General features: G+C 52.2%; 1 protein-coding gene across 1 annotated transcript; it reads right to left on the bottom strand.

Annotated features, from left to right (window-relative positions):
- On the bottom strand, positions 1-26,131 carry SNTA1 (syntrophin alpha 1). The gene is made up of 8 exons (XM_004697928.3): positions 26,060-26,131; positions 23,201-23,386; positions 10,463-10,670; positions 4,074-4,281; positions 3,866-3,996; positions 1,807-2,003; positions 733-920; positions 1-633 (listed from the first exon to the last, which is right to left on the bottom strand). The coding sequence occupies exons 1-8, from the start codon at positions 26,127-26,129 to the stop codon at positions 541-543; spliced, it is 1,281 nt and encodes a 426-aa protein (XP_004697985.2). The 5' UTR covers positions 26,130-26,131; the 3' UTR covers positions 1-540.
- Between the last annotated feature and the right edge of the window lie 555 nt (positions 26,132-26,686).

The raw sequence follows: 26,686 nt of genomic DNA, 5'->3' as shown, positions 1-26,686 counted from the left end.
TGTGGATTCACAGACCGTTTATTTCTCCAAGAAGACGGAGGAAAGAGAGAAGAGGAGAGAGAAAAACTGACACCCCCAGGTGGTGGGGTGGAAAGAAAAGTTGAACAGAAAAACTCCTCCTCTTTCTCTTGCCACTGACTCCCGGGACCCCAGCTTCAGAGGGGACTTCTGGGGGTGGCTTAGGGGCCTCTGAGTGGCCGGGCAGCTGTTGGCTGGGGTCAGGATCCCCACAGGGGCAGGTCCCAGACTCGGAATGGCTTCTGTATACACAAAATATCTCTCTGCAAAAGGCACTGTTGGGGAGGGGGCAGCAGAGAGGCTGCCCCGTCACAGGTCAAAGGGCAGGGGCCACTGGGTCCTGGGTCTGGATTCTGGTCCTGGAGACTGTCCCTCAGGGGCCGAATCTCTGCAGCTCTCATTCCACTCCTCTCCCTTCCCTCAGCCTAGCGGTGAGCAGGCAGTCAGCAGAGGACCAGGTCGGGTCGTTAGGTGGGGGAAGGGGGGGGCGTCCCTCTTCAAGGCTGGTGCACCTGGTGACCTCTAAGCCAACAACCCCAGGCGGGTGACTTTGGCCGAGAGGAAGGAGTGGATGATGAAGACGATGGTTTTGGGGCAGGAGTGCAGGTCCAGCTGCTGCAGAGTGGACAGAGAGAAGGTTAGAGACCCGCTCTAGCCTGGCCTCCCGGAAAACACAGCATTCCTCCCCCAGGCATGAGGCCGCCTTCCACTCACGATCTCTCCCTCAGCGCCCCCGAAGTCCAGGAAAAGGAGGCTGGCACCATCGTCCGAGGACATCTGCAGCTTCTCGAAGGGCTGCCGGAGTAGCACAGTTCGGGGGGCACCTGGCTCAGCCGCCCACAGCGTGAAGCCCTTGTCCATGTGCACAGAGAGGCTACAGGGACGGCCATTCCACGTGCAGGCTGTAGGGAAGGTGGAGGCATGGGCATCTCAGAGAATCCCAAGTCCCATCTCCAACCCCACGTGAGCAGCTCTGGCCGAGTGGGCGCTTGAATACCCCCAGGGATGGAAGGCTCATCGGTCAGGATGTCTGGCAGAGTCACCCCCACTCTCAGAAAACCTGCACCTCACTTCAGCCCCATTTGCAGCGACACCCCAAATACAGAAAGAGGGAGCTTAAAAATCTGCCATAGGAAAAAAAAAAAAAAAATCTGCCATAGACAATGAGTCCCCTCCCTATGATGGCCTCAGCAGGCCCACCAAGCACGGCCAGATGTAGCCATAAAAGCGCCAGATGCCCAGTGAAATTTGGACTTCCAATAAACGCTATCAATGCTTTACTCATATAAATATTTCTAACTTACCTACTGTTTATCTGAAAAACAGGTTTAACCGCAGGTTCAATATTTTATCGGGAGTCCTGGTGGCATAGTGGGTAATGTGTTGAGATGTTAACTACAAGGTCACCAGTTCAAAACCACTAGCCCCTCCACGGGAGAAAGTTAAGGCTTTCTCCTCTCAAAGAGTTATTAGTCTTAAAAAAAAAAAAAGTTACAGTTTCGGAAACCCACAGGGGCAGTTCTACCCTGTCCTATAGCGCCACTTTGAGTCAGAATCAACTCAATGGCAGTGAGTTTTTGATCAATATATTCTCTGGCCACACTACCCCCAAGGACTGTGTCCAACATCCTTGACTAGGAATCCCAAATCCAGGACCAGAGCAGCCCCAGGAGAAGGGGCCTTCAGTGACCCTGGCCCTGCCCTGAAGTGCTGACAGAGAGCACCTCGCTGCTTCAAATGATGAGAGGGTCATTACTGCAGAGACAAACGTAGACCCGCTCAGCCTACCTGTAGACACCTCCTGTACACCCTCAGCGGCCCGGTGACAGCCATCCACCAGCTGGCGGGTCCAGGCAGCCAGCTCCTGCGGTGACTCCACACTAAACAGGTGCGTGTCCACGCCGTGCCGTGTGCCCGTGCGCAGGACGAAAGACAGCTCTGCATCGTAGGGCACCGAGCCCTTTGCAGGGCCTGAGTGCACCAGCCTGGAGAGCGGGGACACACGCACGCACACACACAGAGGGTTAGGTGTAAGGTCTCAGGCATCAGTGAGACAGCGCTGGGGCTCTGGGCAAAAGGGGAAGGACCCCATGAACCCTTCACCCCCTAATGGTGGGCACTAAGTGACTCAGCAGGAGGCTTCACCACCAGCATCTCTGATCCCTCCCCTTCACTCCCTCTGTGGGGCCGTGGAGTCCAGCCTCCAAACCTTTGTGTGTGCGCATTTCATCACTGTCCTGCGACCTTTGCTCAGGGGCCACTGCCTCTGAGAAGCCTTCCCTGAACCTCCTTGTCTAAAACAACAACCTTGCCACCCACCACGAACCTTCCATTTCCTCGGGGCCCCAAAACTCACTAGAATGTCAGCTACGACAGAAATTGTCTCTCACTCTCACTCTGCTCGCCCAGCAGCTAAAACCACCCGGCCCAGCTGAGGTGCTCAATGACCTGCTCACTGCTACTAGCCAGCAGGCTTGGAGGGAGGGAGAGGAGGGTTGAGGCGCGAAGGCCCAGCCTAGGGTGGGGACACACGGATGACAAAGGTCTCAGACCCTGAAACTTGCCACCCATTTGCTATGTGGCCTTGGGTAGCTCACGGCCCATCTCTGGGCGGCAGGTTTCTGAGTTCTGGCCCTTAGTTAACCTCTGCACTTCATGCCACACACTCCCGCTTGAAGCCTCAGGTGCCGCTTGGAGCTGCTGCAGACACCCTGTCTCCCACCTTCCAGGTCTGAGCTACAGAACCTGGGGTCCTCAAGTTTCCGCCCCAAGCCCCAAGCCCCCCACTGACGTACTTTGGACTCAGCTTAGCATCTGACTCAACCTGGTCCCTGGGTGCCACCTCCCTGAAGCAGCCCTACTGCCCCCCCTGCGCAAGCCCCAAGCCTCCCGTTCTCCTTCTCCCAATGCCTCCCTCACCCTCTTCACCTGGCAAGCAGGAAATCCTGTTAATTTTACCAGCCATGTGTCTTCCACAGCAAATGCAGCTTTTCTTCCCCGTCTGTTGCCTGCAGCCACCCCCACAAGCCTGCAGGGCTGCAGTGCCCCCACCCCCACCCCACCCTCCCCTCCTGCTTCCTCCATCCTGCACGTGGTTCACATGGCAGACACACACACACACACACACACACACACACACACACACACACACACACACACACGGTTAGGTGTAAGGTCTCAGGCAGCAGTGAGACCACTCCCAGGCTTAAACTCTCCACTTCTTCACCCCAGCTCTGGAGGGGCCACTAGCATTCCTTAGCCAGATGGTCAAAGTCCTGTCTCACTGCCTTCTATTTTTCCTGCGTGGATTCCATACAGTGGTTCTACCGCACTCAGACTTCCAAGCACTGTAGGCCTCAGGGCCTTTGCACAGGTTGCTCTCTCAGCCTCCTTGTGTGCTTTTCCACCCTTTCTTACGTAGCAAACTTCTATTCATCCTTCTGAGTCCAGCTCAGATGCCACCTCCTCCCCGAAGCCTCCCCTAGCCAGGCCAGGCAGAGGGAAGCAGTCCCTACAAACCCACATGGGTATGGCTGAGTCTGGGTCTGTCTCCCCCACAGACTGTTGGGGTCTGCTCTATGTCCCCTCAAACCTCGGAGTACAAAATTGGGTACAAACAAGGGGTTCTGATGACTGAGTGACTAGCGGAACCACGTGCCCTTTTGTTACAAGGCCACACTGTCCGGACGAAGACACCAACTCCCAGACAGGGCAGGACTTGGTCCAGGTCTCCAGATGGATAACTCTGGAGCAGAAGGGGCTGCAGTCCCAGCTTCTGAGGCCCATCTCCCACGCCCCCAAGCTCGGGGTGAAACCCGCATGCCCCTGCCCTGCTGGTTGTGGAGACCTGGTGGCGATGAGCGGGGCGGTACGTGCCGGCCGGCTGAGGGCCTCTCGGGTCTGGGGGAGGCAGGAGTAGAGAAGCAGCTCCTTGTCGGTCAGCAGGGCCAGGGTAGGCGCTGTGCTCCCACTGGACAGCTGCAGGAGGGGTGGGAAGAGGTCAGACAGCCAGGGAAGGGACCAAAGGGAGAGGGAGGTCCCAAACCCACGGGCACCTGCTCAGTCAGCCAGCCGATCTGCTTGAGGTCCTGGCTCCCAGCTGTGCTGGTGGCGGCCAGCAGCGCCTGCAACTCGTCTTTGACCCAGGGCATCAGGGTGTGGACCTGCGCTTGGATGGCCGTTGCCCATGACCTCGCGCTTGCCTCGTCCTTGGCCCTCAGAAAGAGGGTGTCTTGGCCATCGGCTGAACAAATCTCCAGATACCTGCAGGCACAAAAGGGGTGACGAGGAGGGCCTCTCCTCTGGGTTGCAGCTGCCCCACTCCAAGATGTGGCCCAAGCAATCCTACCCCACCCCACCCCAAGCTAGGAGAAACCACAGGGATGTCATGAGAGAACCAGGGGCTCCACTCATCCCTGGGACACCAGCCACATTAGATGGGGACTCATCACGTCTAAGGACAAAGGGCCATGAAACACACACACACACACCCTTGAGCTGTGTGATGAGGCCAAAATCATTCTTAACCTTGCCCTTTTCTCCTCGTTCCTAAGGGAAGGACTCTCTTCCTGGGCCAGCACCCAGGTTCTCATATGCTGCACAAATGCACACCACTGCACTACGTGGGGAAAGACACAGAAACTACTGTAGTGTAAGAGGCCAGGCTGAACTATATAACACAGAGCTAGATGACTGGAGCAAGAAGGGGGAGACAAGAACGGGGCGAGAGTTTAAAGCAAAGTACCAAGAGAAGTAAAGATAGATGATTTTTTTAAAATCATTTTATTGGGGGCTCATACAACTCTTATTACAATCCATACATCCATTGTGTCAAGCACATTTGTACATTTGTTGCCCTCATCATTCTTAAAACATTTGCTTTCTACATGAGCCCTTGGTATCAGCTTCTTATTTTTTTCTCATTCTTCCCTCACGAACACTTGATAATTTATAAATTATTATTATTTTGTCATGTTTACACTGTCTGACGGCTCCCTTCACCCACTTTTCTGTTTTCTGTCCCCCAGGGAGGGGGTTATATGTAGGTCCTTGTGAGCGGTTCCCCCTTTCTACCCTACCTTCCCTCCAGCCTCCCAGTATTTCCACTCTCACCACTGGTCCTGAGGGGTTCATCTGTCCTGGATTCCCTGTGTTTCCAGTTCCTATCTGTACCAGGGTGCATCCTCTGGTCTAGCCAGATTTGTAAGGTAGAATTAAGATCATGATAGTGGGGGGAGGAGCATTAAAAAACTAGAGGAAAGTTGTATGTTTCATCATTGCTACAGTGCACCCTGACTGGTTGGTCTCCTCCCTGCCACCCTTCTGTAAGGGGATGTCCAGTTGCCTACAGATAGGCTTTGGGTTCCTACACCACACTCCCCCCATCATTCACTATGGTAAGAATTTTTGTTCTTTGATGTCTGATGCCCGATCCCATCGCCATCTCCTGATCACACAAGCTGGTGTGCTTCTTCCATGTGGGCTTTGTTGCTTCTGAGCTAGATGGCTGCTTGTTTATCTTCAAACCTTTTAGACCTTAGATGCTATTATCTTTTGATAGCTGGGCACCATCAGCTTTCTTCACCACATTTGCTTATGCAGCTGCTTTGTTTTCAGCGATCGTGTCGGGAAGGTGAGCATCATGGAATGCCAGTTAATAGAACAAAGTATTATTGCATTGAGGAAGTACTGGGGTGGAGGCCCAATGCTCATGTGCTACCTTAATATTAAATCTATGTATATATGCACATATATTTCCCATCATCATATAAATATATTTACATATGTACATGCCTGTATTTAGACCTTTATAAGTGCCCTTTGCCTCCTAGTTCTTTCCTCTATTTCCTTTTACTTTCCTCTTGTCCACCATCATGCTCAACCTTCATTTTGGTTTCAGTAATTCCTGAGAGAGATGATTTTTAAAACACTTCCTGAGCATGAAGGATTTACTCTCCTTTGGCACTTCTGTGGACGTCCAGTCCTGGAACTGCGGGTTAACCACGGGACTGTGAGATGTGAGCTATTTAACATAGTGCCCAATGCCCTTTCCTCAGGCTGCGCCAGCCCAAAGGTTGGTGGTTTGAATCCACCAGCAGCTCCACAGGAAAAAGGTAAAGAAAGCAGTCTGCAGGCTTGGAATGCTGTCTGGAGAGCCTTTCTGGTCTCTCCGGTGGGGTCGCTATGAGGCAGCCTTGACTCAGTGGCAGTGGGGTTGGGCTTTGGGCACGTTTCTATAAGAGATGGAACGTGACACCGGATGATCACAACACCCATTTCAACCCCTTCACCTTCATTACAGGACCAGAATGCAAAATGCTTCAATTCCCAGCCACCCTTTCAGCTAGAGCTGGCCATGTGGCCCAGTTCTGACCAATGAGATGCAGAGGGAAATCGCTTCTCTGTAGAGGAGGTATTCCTTCCTGAGTGAAAGTGGATCCTTCCTAGTACGGTGAATAGTTTCCAAAGATGTTGTTGTTGTTGTTGCTAGGTGCCAGTGAGTTGGCCTTGACGCACAGAGACCCTCTGCACAGCAGAAGGAAAGACTGCCCGGTCCTGCACCATCCTCACAATTGTTCCTATGCCTGGGCCCATCGATGCAGCCACTGTGTCCATCCGTCTCCTGGAGGGCCTTCCTCTTGTTCACTGCCCCTCCACTGTACCACGCATGATGTCCTTCTCCAGGGACTGTTCTCTCCTGACAGTTGTATGTCCAACATATGTAAGAGGAAGTCTTGCCATCCTTGCCTCTAAAGACCACTCTGGCCTTACTTCTTCCAATACAGAGCTCCAAAGACAGCCCCCCACTAAATCTAACCTCTACGGATTGAGTCACTGGGCCTGAGAGATCAGGACCACAGTTCCAGAGGACACCAAGGTCAAGGTCAATTGACATCACTTAGTTCATAAAGACCAGGAGAAAGAAGAGTGAAGAAAATCAAAGGACATGGAGGGAGCCCTGGAGCACAGTGATTACACATTGGGGCTGTGAACAGCAAGGCCAGCAGTTTGAAACTACCAGCTCCTCAGGAGAAAGAGGGGGATTTCCACTTCTGCAAAGAATTACAGTCTCAAAAGACATTTGGAAACAATTAGTCCCACAGACTAATGGACCACACAAACACTTTCCTCCTGTTTAACCTGAGCCCAGAAGAACTAGATAATGCCTCACTACCAACTGCACCGAACAGGATGACATGGGTAGAATGGGAGAACACTGTGGATCAGAACTCAAAAGCATGAAAGAGTTCAGGCTTATGGTCAGAGACTGGTGGGGCAGCCCTCCCTCCCTAACATATGTGGCTCTTCTTCACTGTCCAGGTCTGGAACGCAACTTCCCTGGTGTGTGGTCGATAATCAGGCATTTAAGATCAAAAGGGCAGCATTGAGCCAAGGACAAAGTTCAAAGGGTTGGAGCAGGAAGAGGAATGGAAAAGGGCAAGAGGGAGAGCGCGGGACAAGTGATGATACCTTGAGGGGGTTACAGTAGATGAGTTGGAACAAAATGTGTATGAATTGCTGAATGGAAGATTCCTGGTCAGCTCTGTCAACCTTCACCTAATTCATAATAAAGGGGGGGAAAAATCTATCCCTCTCTGTAGGTACAGTCACTGCCCTCCCTCAGGAAGTGGAACAAATTTCTCCTCCCCTTGAATCTGGGTTGGCCTCGTGAGTTGCTCTGACAAATAGACTGGGGTTCCCAAGTCATTACCTAAGAAGCCCAAGGAGCCTCGGCGGCACTGTGAGTTAGGCACTGGACTTCTAACCACAAGGTCGGTAATTCAAACCAAACTGCCAGTTCTTCGGAGGAAAATGAGGCTGATTCTCCCAGAAAGATTCACAGCCTCGGGAACCCTGCACAGAGTGGCTATGTGTCAGAATTGACTCTGTGGAAGTGGGTTTGGTTTGGGGGCTTCTATAAGAAGCCCAGAAAGACCAATCACTAAAATAGAATATCGTGTTTGGGAACGTAGAGGGTGGGAGAAAAGGGGAAACTACCAGTGGACAGAGTAACACAACAGCCTCAACCACGGAGCTAGACATCAACAACCAAGCCAGCGACACAGACCCCGGCAACCCTTCGTTCCGCGATACGAAAGGTTGCCGTGCGTCAGAGCCAACTTGACGGCAGCACACCACAACAAATAAGGAGAAGAGCAACTCCGAGACCCTCCTGCTGAGATGGAGCAAGCTAGCCTGGTGGAAAAGCCCGTCCCAACCATCCCTGCTGAGCAGTCAGACAAGTGGGTGACGCCCCAGCAGACACCACACAGAACAGAGCTGCCAGCCAAAATGCAAAACTGAGAAATAATAGTTATTTCCTAAGATGTTATGTTTTGGAATGGGTTTGTTATGCAGCGGTGGATCATCAAAATACTGAGAATTCCCTGTCTTTGGATACAAGGCTTGGAGGTACAACCACTAGCCTGTCTACATGACAAAGAAAAGCCACAAAGCAGTGGGGACGGAGGAATCTGGACGCCACTCCTGCTTCTTCCATGGCATCCTGGACCTATGACCCCTAGAATTCTTCCTTAATATATAGAAAAATAAATCCCTCCTTTTGTTAAGACCATTGCTTGCTGAGGTTCCTGAGACTTGCAGCCCAAAGCACTCCTCACACTGAGCAAAAGTTTGAAATACTTGTCATTGAATTTTGGCTGCCAGACTGTGTTGCTTTGACTGAGCTAGTAGGCTGACAGACCACACAGAATCTCAGTTAGGTTCAGGTACAAGTGGTGTGCAACAGTCAAGCACAGGTGCCCATATACATGAGCACGTATGCATGCAAACATAAACACACACGTGTGCACCAAATCCATACCCACACACATACTACTGCTCACACATGCAAACCTTGTATTTGCATGCCACCTAAAAGTGCACATACACAGAAGTGCATGTAGATGTATGCTCCAGTGATGTCTGGAACCAGGCTAGGGAACAAAATTAACCGAACCCTTCAGAAAAGCACACGCAGAGGACCTGGGAACCACCAGCTCACACCTCATGGGGCAGAGTGGGGGAGGGCATCAAGTAGGACCAAAACCCAACTCCCGCCCATGGAGTCAACGCCAACTCACAGTGACTATACAGGCCAGGACAGAACTGCCACCTTTGCGTTCCCGAGACTATAACTTTTGGCGGGAATAGAAAGGCCCATCTTCCGTGGAGTGGCCGATGGTTTTGAACTGCTGACCTTGCAGTTAGGAGTCCAACTCGTAACCACTAAACTACCAGAGCTCCTATCAAGAAGAACCAGGAAGCTTAAATGCTGGGCCAATGCTGGCCAATCCCCCAGCCCATGTTGGGCATTTGCTTGGCTCTGAACCTAGGCTGGAACTGGGACCCACCAAACCACAGGAATCCCAGCCTCCACACCTGACCAACGCATATTCTATTCAACCATGCCCATCCCTTGGGCACCTAGGGTGGCGTCTAAAGCAGAGAGGGTCGCCACAAGTGCTGGAGCAGGGTTCACCCCAGCCGAGTCACGGGACTGGGTGGTTTATTTCTCTCAGAGCCACTGTCATCTGTTCAGTGGGGGTGAAATATTGGGAGGCTCTCACCAGGTTGCTGTGGGAGTTTAAATGAAATAGTACATGGAAAGCACTTACTTAGCACCCAGTTAAAGTCCTTAGATGCCACCCAGCTGTTCCCGAGGCACGGTGACCCCCGTGTGCAGAGTCGAACTGCTCCACAGGGTTTTCGAGTGGACGGCCTTTTGGAAGCACATGGCCAGGGCCGTCTCCAAAGGGCTTGACCCACCAGTTGGCAGTCAAGGCTTCATCTCTGACCCAACCCAGGGCCTCCTCAATAAAAGGCAGTGGGACCAACCATTTTATGATTGAACTTCAAAGGGCTGCTCTGATCTGAGGCATGGTCACTTCTCTGGCCCGGATACAAACATGACTAGAACCTCAGTAGGAGTTAGAAGAGATTTTTTGAAACCAATGGACTCCAAAAACCTTATTTCCCAATAACTTAGCTCACTGCCACTGAGTCGATTCCAGCTCACAACGACTCTCTAGGACAGATTAGAACTGCCCCTATTGGTTTCCAAGGGTGTAAACCTTTACGGGAAAGCCTCATCTTTCTCCTGTGGAATGGCCGGTGGTTTCAAACTGCCAACCTTGGGTTTAGCAACCCACCACATCACCAGGGCTTCTTATTTCCAGTAGGGACTAATCCAAGGAGAATTGGGGCTGGAGCCTGAGGTGTCTCATCAGGCCAAGGTCCCCCTCCCAATATGTAGAAATAAGCAGACTGGACTTCATTTCCATAACCACCATCACACAGCAGGCATGTCCTAAGCTCCCACTATGTCCTGGCATTGTGCTGGTTATCTGCAATGCCGAAGTCTCTTTAGTTTGACCTCACCACCTAATTCCAGACCATCTGTCTGTCTGAGACATCCTCACCCCTCACCCTACCCCAGTCTTACCTGGGCTCTGGGTCAGTGGGGGTGCACCTCCGTGAGACATATGCCATTTTCAAGGACAGGTGTTTGGCATCACTGAGGTCCCGGAGTGGGGGGCCAGGGGAGGAAGGCTGCCGCTGAAGGGGTGAGGCAGGAGGCGAGTCCCAGCCCACCGAGGTCCCGCCGCCGGCAGAGTTCTTGAAATACGGTGAGACCTCCTTCATGTACTTGACTGCTCGGGGAAGAGGTCAGTAGTTACCACGATGACACAGGCGCCGCTGCAGCACACGTCACCACTGTCACCACTTCATTATGCGTTTTTGTCTGCTCCATGACCTTCCTCCAGGCTAAACCATCTGGCAGGGCCAAGCTCAAACCAAACTCACTGCCTCGAGTTAACGACCCTGTAGGACAGGGTAGAGCTGCCCCCTGTGGGTTTCCGAGACTAGAACTCTTTACAGGAGCGGAGAGCCTCGTCTGTCTGTCTCCCAAGAAGTGGCTGGTGGTTTCTGCCGGCTGACCTTGCAGCTAACAGCCCAGAGCGCCTTCCTTGTGCCAGAACACTAGGGCAGCGGTTCTCTGCCTTCCCAATGCCACGCCCCTTCCATACCGTTCCTCATGTGGTGGGGACCCCCCAACCGTAACATTATTGTCGTTGCTCCTTCATCACTGTCATCTCGCTACTGTTAGGGACCGGGCGACCCCTGGGAAAGGGTCGTTTGGCCCCCCCAAGGGGGTCACAACCCACAGGTTGAGAGCCACAGCACAAGATGCTTGCCGACCTCGGTGTTCTCACTTCCCCCTGACTTCTAGACGTGTGTCCACCTAGAGGAAAGCTTGCATTTCCCAGCTCCCATTGCAGCTCGCTGTGGCCGTGGGACGAAGTTCAAACCCAGCAGCTGGACCTGGTGTGTCAGCCTTCTTCCTCGTTTTCCTCTCCTCCAGCTTGAGAATTTGCAAGGAGAGGGCCTATTCCTAACGCAGACACAATCTTTTGACCACAGTGGGTGGGGTCCACACACTGTTGATGGATAAACAGAAAGATGGGCAGATTGGGGTTCCTGATGAGACCATGAGTCTCTAAATTAGCCTAGCCCCAAGCCACCCGCCTCAAGGCATTTTGTTCTGGAAGACAGCACGTTTTCTTCAGTGTTGAAACCTTTTTTAATTTGGTTTCTGTTTCTTGCAGCCTTGCGCAGTACAAGGGATGCCCAGTTAAGATGCTAAAGGCACATGACCCCTTTGACCCAACAATATCCCCTCCAAGAAGCCATGCTTCAGAGAAATAAAGGCACCTCCCCTTGGCCCATGCTGCAACAGACACACTGTCACACTAAAACAGGCCATTTCCCACCCTTGGTCTGATTCCCTGCGTCTTTCACTCCACTTGAAGACCCTCCGGGGCTTGAACCCTGTCCACCTCCCTGCCCACATACCCTGGGTCAATAATACTGACCCACCCACAGCGTTCAGAAGCCGCCTGAGCTTCCACATTTGAAAACGCCGCTCCTTCTGGAAGGACACAGTTTGGAGTCAGACACTCTTGGATTTGAGCTCCAGCCCCAGCTCTGTAACCCTGAACAAGATAACTCACCTCTCTGGGGCCTCAGTCTGCAGACTGATAAAAGAATAGTCATGGGATCTAACTCAGCTGCTGCGGTCAAATGAGATGAAGTGGTACACAGTACGGCCTTCGGGAATGCGAGTCTCTTGCCTGTCGGCCTCCCCTGCCCACACTTCTTCGAGTGTGCCGTGATTGTGTGTGTCCAAGGCTGGTTCCCCAACAAAACTGGGAGCTCCTAGTGGGCAGACACTGGGCTGGATGCTCCGTGAATAGAAACATCTGTGCCAGGGCAGGACAGGCTCACTCAGCAAGAAGACAGTGCTGCACCCAAAGAGGCCCAAGCACAGCTCAGACATTGCCCCTTCTAGAGAGCCTTCCCTGGTACCCAGCCTGGATCTGTAGCCTCCTAGTCCCCTCCCTCCTACTCCGCTATCATGTCTGGCTCTGGGTCTGGGTCCCCCACCAAGCAAAGAGCACGGTGAGGGAAGGGGTCTCGTCTGAATTATGTCGGTGGCCCCAGGATCCAGCAGATGTCTCAGAAGCTACATGCTCAGCTAATGAACATTCGTCAGCTTTGAAGTGGGAAAAATGGCCGCAGTCCCTGCTCCCCGGGCGGCCCCGGAGCTGAGGCTTCCCTCTTTCCCACAGCAACATGCTATAAATGGACAGGACACCAGCCGGTGCCTGAAACAAGGCTTGGATTTCACAAACCAAGCAGCCTGTTCCAGGGTGGAGGTGAGAGCCTGGGGGTCCCAGAGTCTGGCCATAAATAGCCCAGCTCTGAGGCTTCCTGAGTCACCTGACCAGGCAGGGTGGGGCCAGCCGGCCGGCCTGCAGCTGTGGCCTAAGAGCCGAGGACATGACTGTGGTCCTGCCGCCAACATTTCTGAGATGCCAAAGACGAGCCCAGTTTCGGCCACATCCCTCTCCCAGCTGAGGCCCTGGCCCAGAAGCCAGGGGAAGCAGGGACAGGAGGGCCTCACCCCTGAGGACCCAAACATGGGACACCCTGCCTCTCTGCCAGGGGACCAGACACCCAGGGACCACCAGCTCTCCCAAGGAGGGAAGCACAAGCCTGGTTCAGGCCACAAGAGCACAAGAGGCCAGGAATAGACACCACTGGAAACACAAGGTACTGCGATGGAGCAGACCAGTCCCCTGGCCGGGGCAGGGAGGTACATCTATGTGGGAGAAGGGGACCCATCTGACTTGGCTCAGCCTCGTCTCCAGCACTTAGCCCAATGCTCCATAAGTGTTCGTGACAGAATGTCCTGGCAGCGAGTCTTGGCTGAAGGCAAACCTGTCCTCTAGGCTCAAGCTGTTCCCAGTTTGCTCAGGGTGTGGGCACGTACCTCTGCCTGAAATCTCGGGATCCAAACACATTTGCTCACCAGTAAATGGCCTCGAGCAGGAGCCTGCTGTTCCCGACGGCACCCCCACCATCTAGAGTCCAAAGCCAAACCAAGCCCATTGCCATTGAGTCAATTCCAACTCACAGCGACCCTACAGGACAGAGTAGAACTGTCCCGTGGGTTTCTGAGATTGTACCTCTTTAAGGGAGCAGACAGCCTCATCTTTCTCCCCAGGAGCAGCTGGTGGGTTCAGACTGCTGACCTTGCAGTTAGGAGCTCAATGCTAACCCACTACACTGCCGGCGGCAACAGCACCACCAGTACCACCATCACCGGGGTCCCATATAGAATAATGAGTGCCTGGGATCAGCAAATCAAAAGCAGTTTAAGCAAATTAATCTTAAAGGCTTGAGGCTCCTCCGCCTGGAAGAGAATATGGCCTGTGGGGTCTAAAGGGAAGCCTCTGCTGTGTGAGTCGGCCTCTGCGAAGCCTCTCTGTCCTCGCCTTGAAAATGGGATTCCAGGGCACCTACCGCACAGGCATTTACAAGAGCCAATAATACATCTGAGGCACTTTTCTGTGCGGCACATGCTTGCTCGCCTCTGCTGTTCTCAGCAGACAGAACAAGGGGATGGCCACAGGGTGTGGTGGCTGAGAGACACAGGGATCTAAGTCCAGTCCCACTTCCCTTGCTATTTGGCCTGGGCAAGTCCACCATAGGCACCGATCCGGCACCTCCAAGCAAAGCACCACGGGGATTCAAGCCCAGGCTGTCTGCCTGCCCACTCAGACGGTGTGGTGAGAACAAGCAATTCCAGTGAGTTCTGAAAGGGATGACCTTTCAGGTCTGGCGAATCAAGGTTGGGCTATAAACATTACCTGGCCCCTGGCAGGCCCCATAGCAGGGAGGGCCAGCCAGCCTAGGTTGCAACACTGGTGGGGGGATTACCCTCCCCTTACAACAGCCTTGCAAGGGACAGAGAGCATCCCCTGCTAAGATCCATGAGTCCTTTGACCCAACACTACCCTTTCCAGGACCACACTGCAGAGGAACTGTGTAGAGGGGCCACGCTCTGTTGTCAAGGAATGCTGTGGCTGATAGGGGGCACCAGCCTGGCCCCACCTCAGGGATCCCTCCTGCAGGATGGAAGGAAGCGCTGCCCTGTCCTGCCCCACACCTTTGATCAAAAAACTCAAAGGAAAAAAAAACGTCAAACTCGCTGCCATAGTTTCCAATGCATAGTGACCTTCAGGGCAGAGTAGAGCTGCCCCTGTGGGTTTCCAGGGCAGTAACTTGTCAATCAAACCATGATGATCCATAGAGCTCTCACTGGGCAATTTTCAGATGACGATCACCAGGCCTTTCTTCCTAGTCTGTCTTCATGGGGAAGCACCACTGAAACCTGTTCAGTATCAAAGCAACCACCAAGTCTCCAGTGACAGGCAGGTGGCGGCAGTACATGATGCGTTCTGGCCAAGAACGGAACCTTGGACTCCATATGGAAGGCAAGAATTCCACCACTGACTCACCAAGGCCTAACTGCCCCGAGTAACCATTGTTCTGGCATCGAGTCTTACCCATAGCGACCCCATAGCACAGAACAGCACTGCCCCATGCAGCTTCCGAGGCTGTGATCTTTATAGAAGGAGATGGCCTCATTTTTCTCCCACGCAGCAGCTGGTGGGTTCAAACTGCTGACCTTTCTATTAGCAGCTGAGCACTTAGCCTCCAGAGGTCCTCATTCTTGAGTAAGCTAAATAGACCACTGCCATCAAGAGAATTCCAACTCAGAGCAACCCTATAAAGGGTTTCTGGGGACTGTGACTCTTTATGGGAGCAGGAGTCTCATCTTTCTCCCAAGGAGCGGCTGATTGATTTGAACTGCTGACCTTAAGGTTAGCAGCTCAACACCTACCCAAACAGCACCACCAGGTGCCTTCCCCCCTAAAGCTGGGAAGTGTAAGAGGCTAGCTCCCCAGCTGGCAGAGACCACTCCATGTGGGTCATGGCTGTATTCTTGGTGTCTGGGTCCACTCCTGGCATGCAGCACATGGTCAACACCTATTTGTTCCATGAATCTATGAATCCCCAAAAATGAGATATTAAGAAGGGGACAGACAATAGAAGGTCCTGGACCAAGCAGAGGCAGGGGCGTGTAGAGCAAAATTCAAACTCATGAAAAAGACCAGACTTACTGGTCTGCTGAAGTCTGGTGGAACCCCCAAGACCATGGCCCTTTGACACCTTTCAACCCAGGCACTGAACCTACTTCTGAGATCACCGTTCAGCCAAACAAGAGATGAGCCTACAGGGTGAACCCCTGAGGATCGTGCTCCCCAGAACACTCAGCCATATGAGACCAAACGGCAGATTCTCTCTGAAAACACATTCAGATGTCAGGGAGGAGAAGGCCAAATGGGTGAATGGAAATGAGGGACGCAGAGATTACGGAGGAGGAGTGCTGTTACCTTGAGGGGTTGCCACGAATGTCTCAAAACATGAGGGTTGTTGACCAGGAAACGCATTTACCTTCTAAACTTTCGTCCTCCCAAAACCAAACTCACTGCCGTCGAGTGGATGCCGACTCAGCGACCCTGGAGGACAGGGCAGAGCTGCCCCTGTGAGTTTCTGAGACCGGCACTCTTTACGAGAGCAGAAAACCTGGTCTCTCCCAAGCAGAGCAGCTTGTCCTTCTGCACTGCTGACCGTAACCACGACACGGCCAGGGCTCCTCAACTTTCACCCTAGCCGCGAGAAAATATTGTGGGAGACGATACCCATGAAACACAGCCCTGCTCTGGCACACATGGGGTTGCCAGGAGGCAAGTCAACAAGAGAGCAACTATTCTTTTTACCAAAAACTCAGTGCCCCGTGAGGACAGCCTGCCCTCGCCCCTCCTTTTTCATGCCCCTGGTCGGCTGACTTACTCTTGCCCATATTAAAGAGTGCTGGCCCTGGCAAAAAAAGAAAAGAAAGAAGCAGGGAGAGCTACTGGAACTGAGTTAGAAAGAATTCTTCGCGCTCATTAAGTGATAAAGCAAACAGGGATATTTTCTGGAAGAAAAATGTGGGACCATATCAGCAGTGGTTATATTCTCTATGAGAGAGAAGGTCATCGTTTTCCACTCTGGCTTATTGTCTGCTTCGAAGGTCTGTATTATCTTTTTTTTTAAAATCTAGTTTATTTTTCAGACACATGCCACCCACTTTCCAAAACGACCGAGACCAGCTTCAGCAGTGAGGCTCCAGTCAACGCAGGGACACCGTTGCTTAGCAATGCGAGAAAGGGGCATTACTGAGCAGGACCCCAGGTGGTGAGTGGTGGTTTGTGTCGGGCTGTGATCCAGCTCAAAACCACCACTGTGGGCGGGGAGAAACACAGGGCTTTCTGCTCCCATAAATGGTTAGGGTCTTGAAGACTCACAAGGACAGTCCTACCCTATCCTACAGGGTCATGAGTTGGCATCAACTTGATGGCAGTGAGTGTGGTTTTTCGCTAACCATCAAAGGAGCCCTGGTGATACAGGGGTTCAAGCAACCGACTGCTAACCAAACAGGTGCGGTTCAAACCCACCAGCTGCTTGATTATACCATGTATCCAGCTCAATGCTCACAAACACTCCCTCCCCTAATCTCACCCAGTCAATGCGCTGCACCCATATAACAGGTGAATAAACTGAGTCTCAGGGGGGGGGAACATAGCTCACCATGTAATATAAATGTTTAAGGCCATCGAGGTTGGCTTCTCACAGATCTGAGCTCAAGTCCCAACTCTGTGTGACCCTGGGCCAAGGATTCCACCTCTCAGCATGGCAGTTTCCGCATCTGTACAGTGGGATGAGCCAGGGTGCCGCTGAGGTAGTGTTGCAGTAACTCAGGGCAGGCAGGTAGCACAGTGCGGCACAGTCGGAACACCAGCACAGCAGACACTGCCCTGGCTAGGATGGCCAGCATCATCAATAGCATTTTTTTATGTCTCAGGCAACCGGCAACAGTCAGAGTCACACCAACCATCAAGGCCAAGGCCACACAGGCTTTTTAATCACGGTCCCAGGAACAGGCCAGGCCAGAGAGAGCCAAGGGTGGCCTGTGGGGAATCACATGGTGCAGCATGGCACACACACAGTCAAATAAACGTTTCCTTGATAACAAAGGTGCCAACAATAAGTCTTTGTGTCCACGGGTGGACCAGTCTGGGGGTCCACTCAGGCCTCTGTTCCTAGGACGAGAGTCATGCAGGCACCTCTGGGGCACTGCTTCACTTGGCTCAACAGGTTCTCCCCAAATTAGCGGCATCCACTAATGACAGCCCCCTCTTGACAGCAGTCAAGCATCGAGCCAAATTGCACTCGGGACCCCTGGCAACGATCATCTCCCAGGGCAGGACCTGGCACGGGCCGAGCCTGGGCTTCAGTGTCCTGAGGACTCATTACTCACTGCCGACAAGTCTGTGCGGACTCATAGTGACCCCCTGGGACGGGGTAGAACTGCCCCCTGTGGTTGCCAAGACTGTAACTCTTGACGGGAGTAGAAAGCCCCGTCTTTCTCTCATGGAGCTGCTGGTGATTTTGAACTGCTGACCCTGCAGTTAGCAACGGACTGAAAACCTCAGGTGTCTTCCAAGCTCAGCTTGAGCCCTGATCCCCACTCAACACTCAGAAAATGCGACTGCATTTTCAATGAGGAAAAAGATAAAGTCATGAGGGTCATCATTCCTCAAACACCCCCCAAAACCGAGGGTGTGCTGGGCTCAGTGAAGCCCTGGGGACTCAGAAACAAATACACATGGACCCTACCTTCCATGCACTTCCAGTTTACTGGAGAAAGCAATCGCAACAAAGGTGACGGTTACAAGGTTGACATCGAGTGCCGGCCACGAGGGAGCTGTTATGCTACGCACCACACGTGCACTGTCTCATCCTTACAAAAGGCATATAACTAAAGGCTATCATTCATGAAGCACCTTCTATGGGCGTTGGCCTGAGCTCTGGACACATTCTTTAATCTCGCTGACACCGTGGGAGTGGTTTGATCACCGGCTGAGACCGGCTTGGTCTCTGCATCCAGGCGTAGACCTCGGTTCTATTTCGGACTCCTCCAATGTATTAGTTGTACGGCTTGAGGGAAATTACTTACCCGTCATTTGTCCATAAATAGGGATTATCATCATTCATATTCTGCCCTTTTGCGAGGAGCCCTGGTAGTGCTCCGGGTTGGGCATGGGCTGCTCACTGCCAGGTCCTCGGGAGATGCCAGCCTCAGGAGCCCTTTCCAGGGTCGCTGCGGGTGGGGATTGACTTGAAAGCAGTGGGCTTTAAAACGGCTGCCTTTTACCATGCAGTCTTGTGTTTGGCTTCCCTGTGCCTGCATCTTTAAGAAGCCTGGTCTTTACGCAGTATACCCCGTCTCCACTTTGCACAATGCCCTAAAAAGGACTTCACGCATTTGTACTGTCCGTTAGTACTATTTTGTAAAGCGTTGTAGGCATGCTGTGGCCACAGGCTTGTCAGCCACATTTAGGATGGAGGATTAAAAGCAAAACCAGAACAATTTAAGGCCATCGAGTCGACGCCAACTCATAGCTACTCTCTAGAACAGGGTAGAACTGCCCCTGTGAGTTTCCGAGACTGTCACTCTTCATGAAAGCACAAAGCCTCATCTTTCTCCAGAGGAGCAGCTGGTGGATTCAAACTGCTGACTTTGCGGATAGCAGGCCGACCCGTAACCACTATGCCAGCAGGGCTCCTGGATGGAAGCTAGGGAGTCATTTTTTCCCTGGCTGCGCATTTCCACCCTCTCCCAGGCCCGGTCTCCAAGGGCCCCGGCTGGCCCTGGCTCCAAGTCTGCCCACACAATGGGCTTCTCTGAGCAGCAGACAGAAGCATGCTGGCTGCCAGCTTGGGTCCAGACTCCCATCACAGACACAGACACTATGGCTGGGAACAGACTCAGGACATTTGTGCAAGCTCCTGACCCAGCAGAAGAGAGCTAAAGGACGCAGCCTGGAGTTTCAGAGGTCTGGCTGAGTCTCTGACTTAAACCAGCAAAGTGGGGCACGGGCTAGCACCCAGAGTGTGCTAGTAACACCTGTTCTTCCAGACAATAACAGGGAACTCTGTACCCCCCGAGCCCCAGGGCCCAGGAAATACACCCAGCTGCCCTGCCAAGCTCACATCCAAGGACAGGTCACCCTTCCATGGCCCCTGGGAGGTATCCTCAGCAGTAGGGCTGGGGGAGGGAAAGTTGTGAACAATGTGGCCAGTGATTCAGCAGCCCCTGCCCTGGGAAGTAGAACCGAGGCCCATAGAGAGTCCCAAGAGGCCGGGATCCATGGTAGGGCAGCTGCCAGGCCCTGACCTTTTCCACAAGTATTCAAGGACTCAAGAGTAGCCACAGTGCAACATCCCCATTCCCTCTGCCCCTGCCCGTTCTCCAGGCTCCTCAGCTCAGCCCTGAAATTCAGAGTTCCTTGGCTTCCGGCTCCCCCCAACACCCCCCTTGTTTACCACCCTGGGGGGAACACCTCCCTTCATTCGCGGGTCACAAAGCAGCTCAAGAAAGAGACTTCCGCTAGGAAAATGCAGAGAGGAGCAACAAGAAGGCCACAACCTCTGCCCTTTCCTGGCCCAGCCTCCTCTGGCCAATGCTCCAACCACTGTGCTTTCCCCCCAGACCAGGCTGGTGCTATTAATATACCCCACCACCACCCTGTCACCCCTGGCTGAAAATCCTTTCATGGCCACCCTTTTTCTTCCAGAGAATGTCCAACTCAGTTAGCCTGGCACTCCAGACCCTCTGGCTCTACGGCCTGGAAAGCCTCCCTTTTCCCCCACTTCCCTTCCTCATGGCTGAGACTGGCATCCTGCAGAATTCCTTCCTCAACAGTGCCCCTGGCAAGTCAGGTCTTTTCACCCCTCTGCTTAGAACGCCCTTCTTCCAGCCCATACCCACATCTGCTTGGTGTTCGGGGAACACATGCCAGCATTGCCTCCTCTAGAAAGGCTTTCCTGACCAGACTGCAGTGACCACTGCCTCCTCTGACCCAGGGGCAGGCTCCTTAGTGGTCTGCTAGGTTTGCTCGGCTGTCTCCCCCACTAGGCTGGGACCACGGGGGGAGCAGAATAAAAGGAGTGGGAGATGAAAGTACAAGGAGGACTCTTATTAAGTGATGGGTAACCAGGAAAGATCTAGAACAACTTTCAGCCAATAGATTTGACCATGTAAACGAAATGGACAGAATCCTTGGAAGACACAAACTCTCAAAACTCATTCAAGAAGTAGAGGAGCCGAATAACCCTATTAAAGACATTAATATTGTGGTTCGGAAACTTCCTATAAAGGGCACATCCCTAGAGGCTGCTACCAAACATTTGAGGATGAAACAGAATCAATTCTAAATAAATGGAAAGGGAAAGCATGAAAGCCACTAACATCTCCTGAGTGACAGCTATGTGCTACATGCTCTGGGCAGGGTTCACCAACGAGAGACCTTCCTTTGTGAAAAGCCTCAGAGAACACCAGAGCTGGAGACCCTCAGTCCTGAAACTACACAGATCACCTCTCTTCCTGACTGTGTCCATGGTAGACATTACTAATCAATGTCATCTCCTTTCCGTTGATCCCAGATAAAGCTCTCCCAATCCTTCTACATTTGGAACTCTCCGTAGCAACCAGTGCAGCTAACGTCCAAAAGGAAAGCTACCAGTCATCTCCAATCCAGCCTAACTCTAATGGAAAGGGAAACTGAGGCCCAGAGAAGGCAGATGTATAATACAGACATGTATTAGAGAACAGACAGGCTCTTAGGAACTGACTGTTATGTCTTTTAAAGTTTGTACGGAAGACAGTGTTTATATGTCATCTCCCCCACAAGACAATGAGCTCCTTCAGGAGAAGATCCCTGTCTGCTTTAGCTTCCGACCCCATTGCTCTGTATACCAGCCATGCAGCAAGTGTCCATAAATGGATCTTGGATGAGTGAGGGATGAAGGGAGTGTATGCAAGGAGGGAAGGCTTGGATATTAGATTCAAAAGCCAAGAGATGTTTCAAGGGCCTCCTATTCAGAGATGTTCTTTTCATAAGCTGATAGACCCTTTGAGAACCCATCTAGAACACTCCAATCTAAAGATGGGGCGAGGGGCTCATGGGGTACTCACCGTGGGCTGGAAATGTATCTACAGTAGAAATGTTACCATCTCTAAACTAAACTTTCAAGTGCAAAAATAGAAAGAGCTTTACAAATCCACTAAAATATGAACTTGCAATGCATGTCAACTGTTTCAAACTGCACTGCTGGTTATAAATAACTGGTTATAAATACCAAAGCAATGAGGCATTACTGGGGAGGAAAATAAGCTTCCTATACTGCCTATCAGGAGCCCTGGTAGCACAATGGTTAAGAGTGTGGCTGTTAATCGAAAGCTCGGTGGTTCAAGCCTGGCTGCTCTGTAGGTGGAAGCTCTGTAGGCGGAAGCTCTGGCATTTGGCATCCACAAAGATTACCGCCTTGGGAATCCTGTGGGGGCCGTTCTCGGTGCTACAGAGTCTCTGAGTCAGAATTGACTGGATAACAATGGGTTTAGTTTTTCTTTTACACGCATACCATTTACATGTGATCTTGTTATTAACATTGCTTTTAAAATATGTTTGATATTCTTAAGCTTGTAGGGACTACCCTCCAGAGTCAACCTTTTATTTTTATCTTTTTAAGTATAAACAGAAAATGAATTTGTGCCCTTTAACGAGAATAGAGAAACAAACTAACACAAAACTGAGAGGATAGGGAGGTATGAGGCAAGAGTGCAGATCCAACTGCTACAGGCACATGGAGAGGAGGGTTGGGGCTCCCGTCAGCCTGGCCTTGGGGGCCACCCAGGGATCTGCAGCCTGTTTGCTTCTGTGGCATCCTGGAAAGCCTTTTTAGGGAAACCAAGGCGACCTCCCAGAATCTGGGCCTCGAACTCAGTTCAGCAGCTTAGCTGGCCACAGCCTTCCCTATCTGCCCCCGCCACCTTCCTGGGCCTGTTCTGGGACAGGAGCCAAAGACACATTCCTCGGCCCCCACAGGCCTCTGAAACTGACAGGGTGGAGTGAGGAAAAGGCTGAGCAAAGCAGAAAGCTCCTAAGGGAGAGAGGGGGCACTCACAGCAGGAGCCTGTAACAACCCACGGGGAAACTGAGGCCCAGAGAAGACAAGGGTCTCACCCGGAGGCAACGGCCACACCCTGAGGGGACAATGAAGAATGGTGGTGATGATTGTACAACTCTTCTTGATGTGACTGAATTACTGAATTGCACGATATGTGAATTCTTTGCCAATAAAATGGATTTAAAACGAGCAAACAAAAAAGAAGAAAGAAACGTATCTACGAATGTTCCCCTCAAAACCCCCTCTCTGATCCTCATTGGAAGGATTTGATGCCCTGCTACCTGTCTCCCGAGGGAAGACAGGGCTCCAGGCTGGCAGGTCCTTGGTTGTGGAAGAACTTGGGGCTGAGGCCCTTCAGCTCCTCCGTGAGTCACATGGTGGCAGTCACCACCATGTATCTCTTGTCCTACCCAGAACCCAGCAAGGCAGGAGTGATGTTCCCAATTTACAGAGGAGGAAACGCAGACTCGAGGAAATGAAAGGGCTTGTCCGAGGCCGTACAACTAGTGCGCGGGAGAGAGGAAATGCAAACCCAGGGCTCTACGACTCCGCTTTCCCATGACCATCCTATGCTGTCTAACTCCAGGCAGGTCTTCCCATCGTGGTTCTGTGTTCAACCCTGCCCACCTCTCAGCCCCACTGATGTGCAACACTCCCACCCACCCCGCTGGGCCTTGGGGACCCCAGTGCTTACCTTCCAGCACCACCTCCTTGCCTGTCTTCTTGAGGGCCTGAACGGCCTCATCGTGGGTGGCAGAGGACAGGTCTTCCCCATTCACAGACAGGATGGCGTCCCCCACAAAGAGGGCCTCGGTCTGGTCAGCTGCCAGTCCCTTGAAGATCTTGGAAATGAGAATGGGCATCTTGTTCTCCCGGCCCCCTGCACAGACACATCAAGAGGAAGAAACTGAGGCAGACTCTCTAAAGCTTAGGAGTCACAACGAGACACAAAGTATTTACTGAAGGCTCTTCTTGGTACCCAGACCAAAGCTGGCAAAGCATGGGCAGGAGAGAGTCAAGAGAATCTCAGGCAAGAGTCTTACACACTTGGGACACTAATAATACAAAATAATAAGTCATGATCTCAATTCATAACGCCCAGAGTTGGGCCGCTGATCATTTGCTTAAATGCTTTGGGTGTTCACCAGTGCTAAGATAACTGATAAGGTTCTTCAATCACTTTTTCTTAAATATTTTGGATTCTAAGCCATTTTCCTATAATAACCCATTGATAACACAACCCCCAAACCTGGAATTCAGACAGAAGTCAGCACTTCGTATTGCCCCCAAAGGACCTCTTTAGCAATCAGAAAGCATTTTGATCCCAGGCCCAGGTTGAAAACCAATGCCTTATAATGTAGACACTTCAAAAGCTTATCTGAATTGCATCTCTGGTGCAAAAGAAGCCAATCCATTTTACTGAATTGCTTTATTGCCAAACTCTTAAATGCCCTTTTAAAATAAGAAATAGGAATAACCGCTCACATGAGCTCAGAGTACCAGGTGCCAGGCACTGTGCTGAATGCTTCGAATGTTAATCTCAATCGTATCCTCAAAGCAGTCCTACCACACCAAACCCAATCACTCATCATCATCATCATCATCCAGTTGGTGCCAACGCATAGCAATGCTATAGGACAGAGGAGAACTGCCCGGGTGGGTTTCCCAGACTATAAATCTTTACAGAAGCAGAAAACCTCTTTTTTTTTTCTCCCATGGAATGGCCAGTGGGTTCGAACTGCTGACTTTGTAATTGGTAGCTCAAGAAGTAACCTCCTGTGCTACTAAGGCTCCTTTCTGATCACACAGCCCTCTCAGTTTCCTGGTGGGAAAGCTGAAGTGTGGGAAAGAATCCTTTGCTTGAGGGCACCCAGTTAGCAAGTGGCAGAGGCAAGATTTGAATTCAGATCTCTCAGTTCTAAAATCAACACTCTTAACCCTATGGTAGACTGATATCACCTCAGATATCACCGTACTCCTGGTCCATCCCCAGAATTTTAAAGATGAGGAACAAGTGGCCCAAAGAAAAAAACACCCCAAAGCCACTGTCATTGTGTCCATTCCAATCCATAGGGACCCTCTAGCCTGGTGATTCTCAACCTGTGGGTCACAACCCCTTTGGGGGTTGAACGACCCTTTCACAGGGGTTGCCCGATTCATAACAGTAGCAAAATGACAGTGATGATGTAGCAACGAAAATAATTTTATGGTTGGGGGGTAGGGTGTCACCACAACCTGAGGAACTGTATGAAAGGGTGGCAGCATTAGGAAGGTTGAGAACCACTGCTCTAGGAGAACCGTTGGTTAAGGTGTCTGAGGCTGCAAATTAACAGAAGCAAACAGCCACAGCTTGCCCCTAAGGAACAGCTGGGGGGTTTCAATGGTCCAACTGGCAGTTAACAGCCCAGCACTTAATAACCCACTGTGCTACCAGGGCCTTACTCCACGATCACATGGCCGGGTGGTGGCAGAACTAGAACCCTTCCCCAAGAGTGTATTCATCCAAGCGCAGAAATTGAGGCCAGGAGAGGAAGGGCTATCAGTCTATCTCTGCCCTCTCCCATGTGAAACTAGAGATTTCAGTCTAGTCGAAGTCACGATGTGCCTGGCTGCCTGTAGCTGGGCTGGATCCTGGAAGGATGGTCACCATGACAACAGGAGCCCCATCTCCATCCACAGGACTCTGATGAAGGTCGTATAGACCCTGAGGCTCCTAAAAGTACCCTCACCCCCACCTGGAAGCATGGAGTGGAGAGTAATAATGTGTGACCTTGGAATGTCCCTGTCCCTCTCTCCATCTTGGTTTGTCCAGCTGAGAGATGGAACTCTCTGTATGAACTCCTGCGTTCCTTGTATGAACTCCTGCGTTCCTTCCTGCTCGGATTGGCCCTGGTGCCTTATCGCCCAGGTGCTGAGGTTTGGAGGCAAGAGCGGCGCCTATCTCTGGCTTTCCCACAGCCCTCTTTTAGACACCCTCGGTTTGGCTGCCTTCCACGGGATGAGGGGGATGCTCTAAGGGAGGCAGTAAACTGAGCTACCACTCACTGGCTGTGTGACCTTGGGCTAATCACTTCACCTTCCCGAGTCTCAGTTTCCTCCCCTGCAAAATGGGGGTTACACCACTCCAGTGTGGTGATAAAATGAATCCTACGCCTACAGCATGGGGTAGGGGGCACAGCCCCTGGTACACAGTGATGGCATTCACCTCCATTCTCATACCCACACCCAGATTGGAGGGTCCAGTTGGCACCAGTGAGCATAGGGGCTGAGACCCTACAAAGTAGGCAGGCAGGAACGGTTTGCTGGAGGTGTGCAGGGACCTCAACCACTCCACTTTGGGAGTCTCTCCCGGCCTCCATTTTTCCTGTCATCTACCAGTGATAATTACCCAAGCTAGTGCTACCATGTGCTGGCACGGTTAACGCCTCAAACGTCTGGTCTCCGAGAAACATCACAACTCTATCACTATCCTCGTCACTCAACAGCTAAGAAAATGGAGGTCCGGAGATAGGAAGTGACCTGTTCAAGTCCACATAGCTGGTTCTGGACTCACATCGAATCTGGCTGAGCTCAAGAGAAGGCTGTTCTGTCCTGGGGGCTGGGAGCTCAGAGAGCAGTGACATCTCCACTCCTCGTCTGCTCCTCTTAGTCTTGGGCTAGGTGACAAGGGTCAGGTCAGGAGACTCAGGCCAGCTGTCAGGGCTCCCTGCCCAGGTACACAGCCTTCCTGGGGCCTCAGATTTCTAGGTCCATCCATTCTGGCTCCCTGTCGGTGACTCAAGCCTGTCCCTCCACCCATGACCATGCTCCACCCTGTCCTTCCCAGACCCCTTGTCCTGCCCCTCCCTGTGCCTGTAGTGTCCCTTGCCTTCTCCGCCCTCTCCTTTCCAGGGGTCCCTCTTGTCCTTGGTGCCCATGCTATTTACCCCCCGCGGGTCCTTGGCTATGCCTCCACATAGAACCCGCACCCACCAGTCCTTGGGCGCCCCAGGCCTCTCTGACACCCGGAAACCTTCGGTCCTGGACGTCCCCTGCACTATCAGGGACTCTAAGTCACGACCTTGATGCTCCCCATGCCCTCGGATCCCTCTGTCCCCTCAGACTCCCCCTTCTCCCAGACAGAAGGCCTCCGACTGCCCGTCCTCGGGACGGCGCCGCCGCCAGCTCGCACGCCTCCCGC

This window comes from Echinops telfairi, unplaced genomic scaffold (genome assembly GCF_000313985.2).
Source record: "Echinops telfairi isolate 266 unplaced genomic scaffold, ASM31398v2 ScPeMD7_5592;HRSCAF=6446, whole genome shotgun sequence".
In the NCBI taxonomy this organism is placed as follows: Eukaryota; Metazoa; Chordata; class Mammalia; order Afrosoricida; family Tenrecidae; genus Echinops; species Echinops telfairi.
Note: the sequence above shows the minus strand (reverse complement) of the source record. Positions and strands in the feature narration are given on the sequence as shown.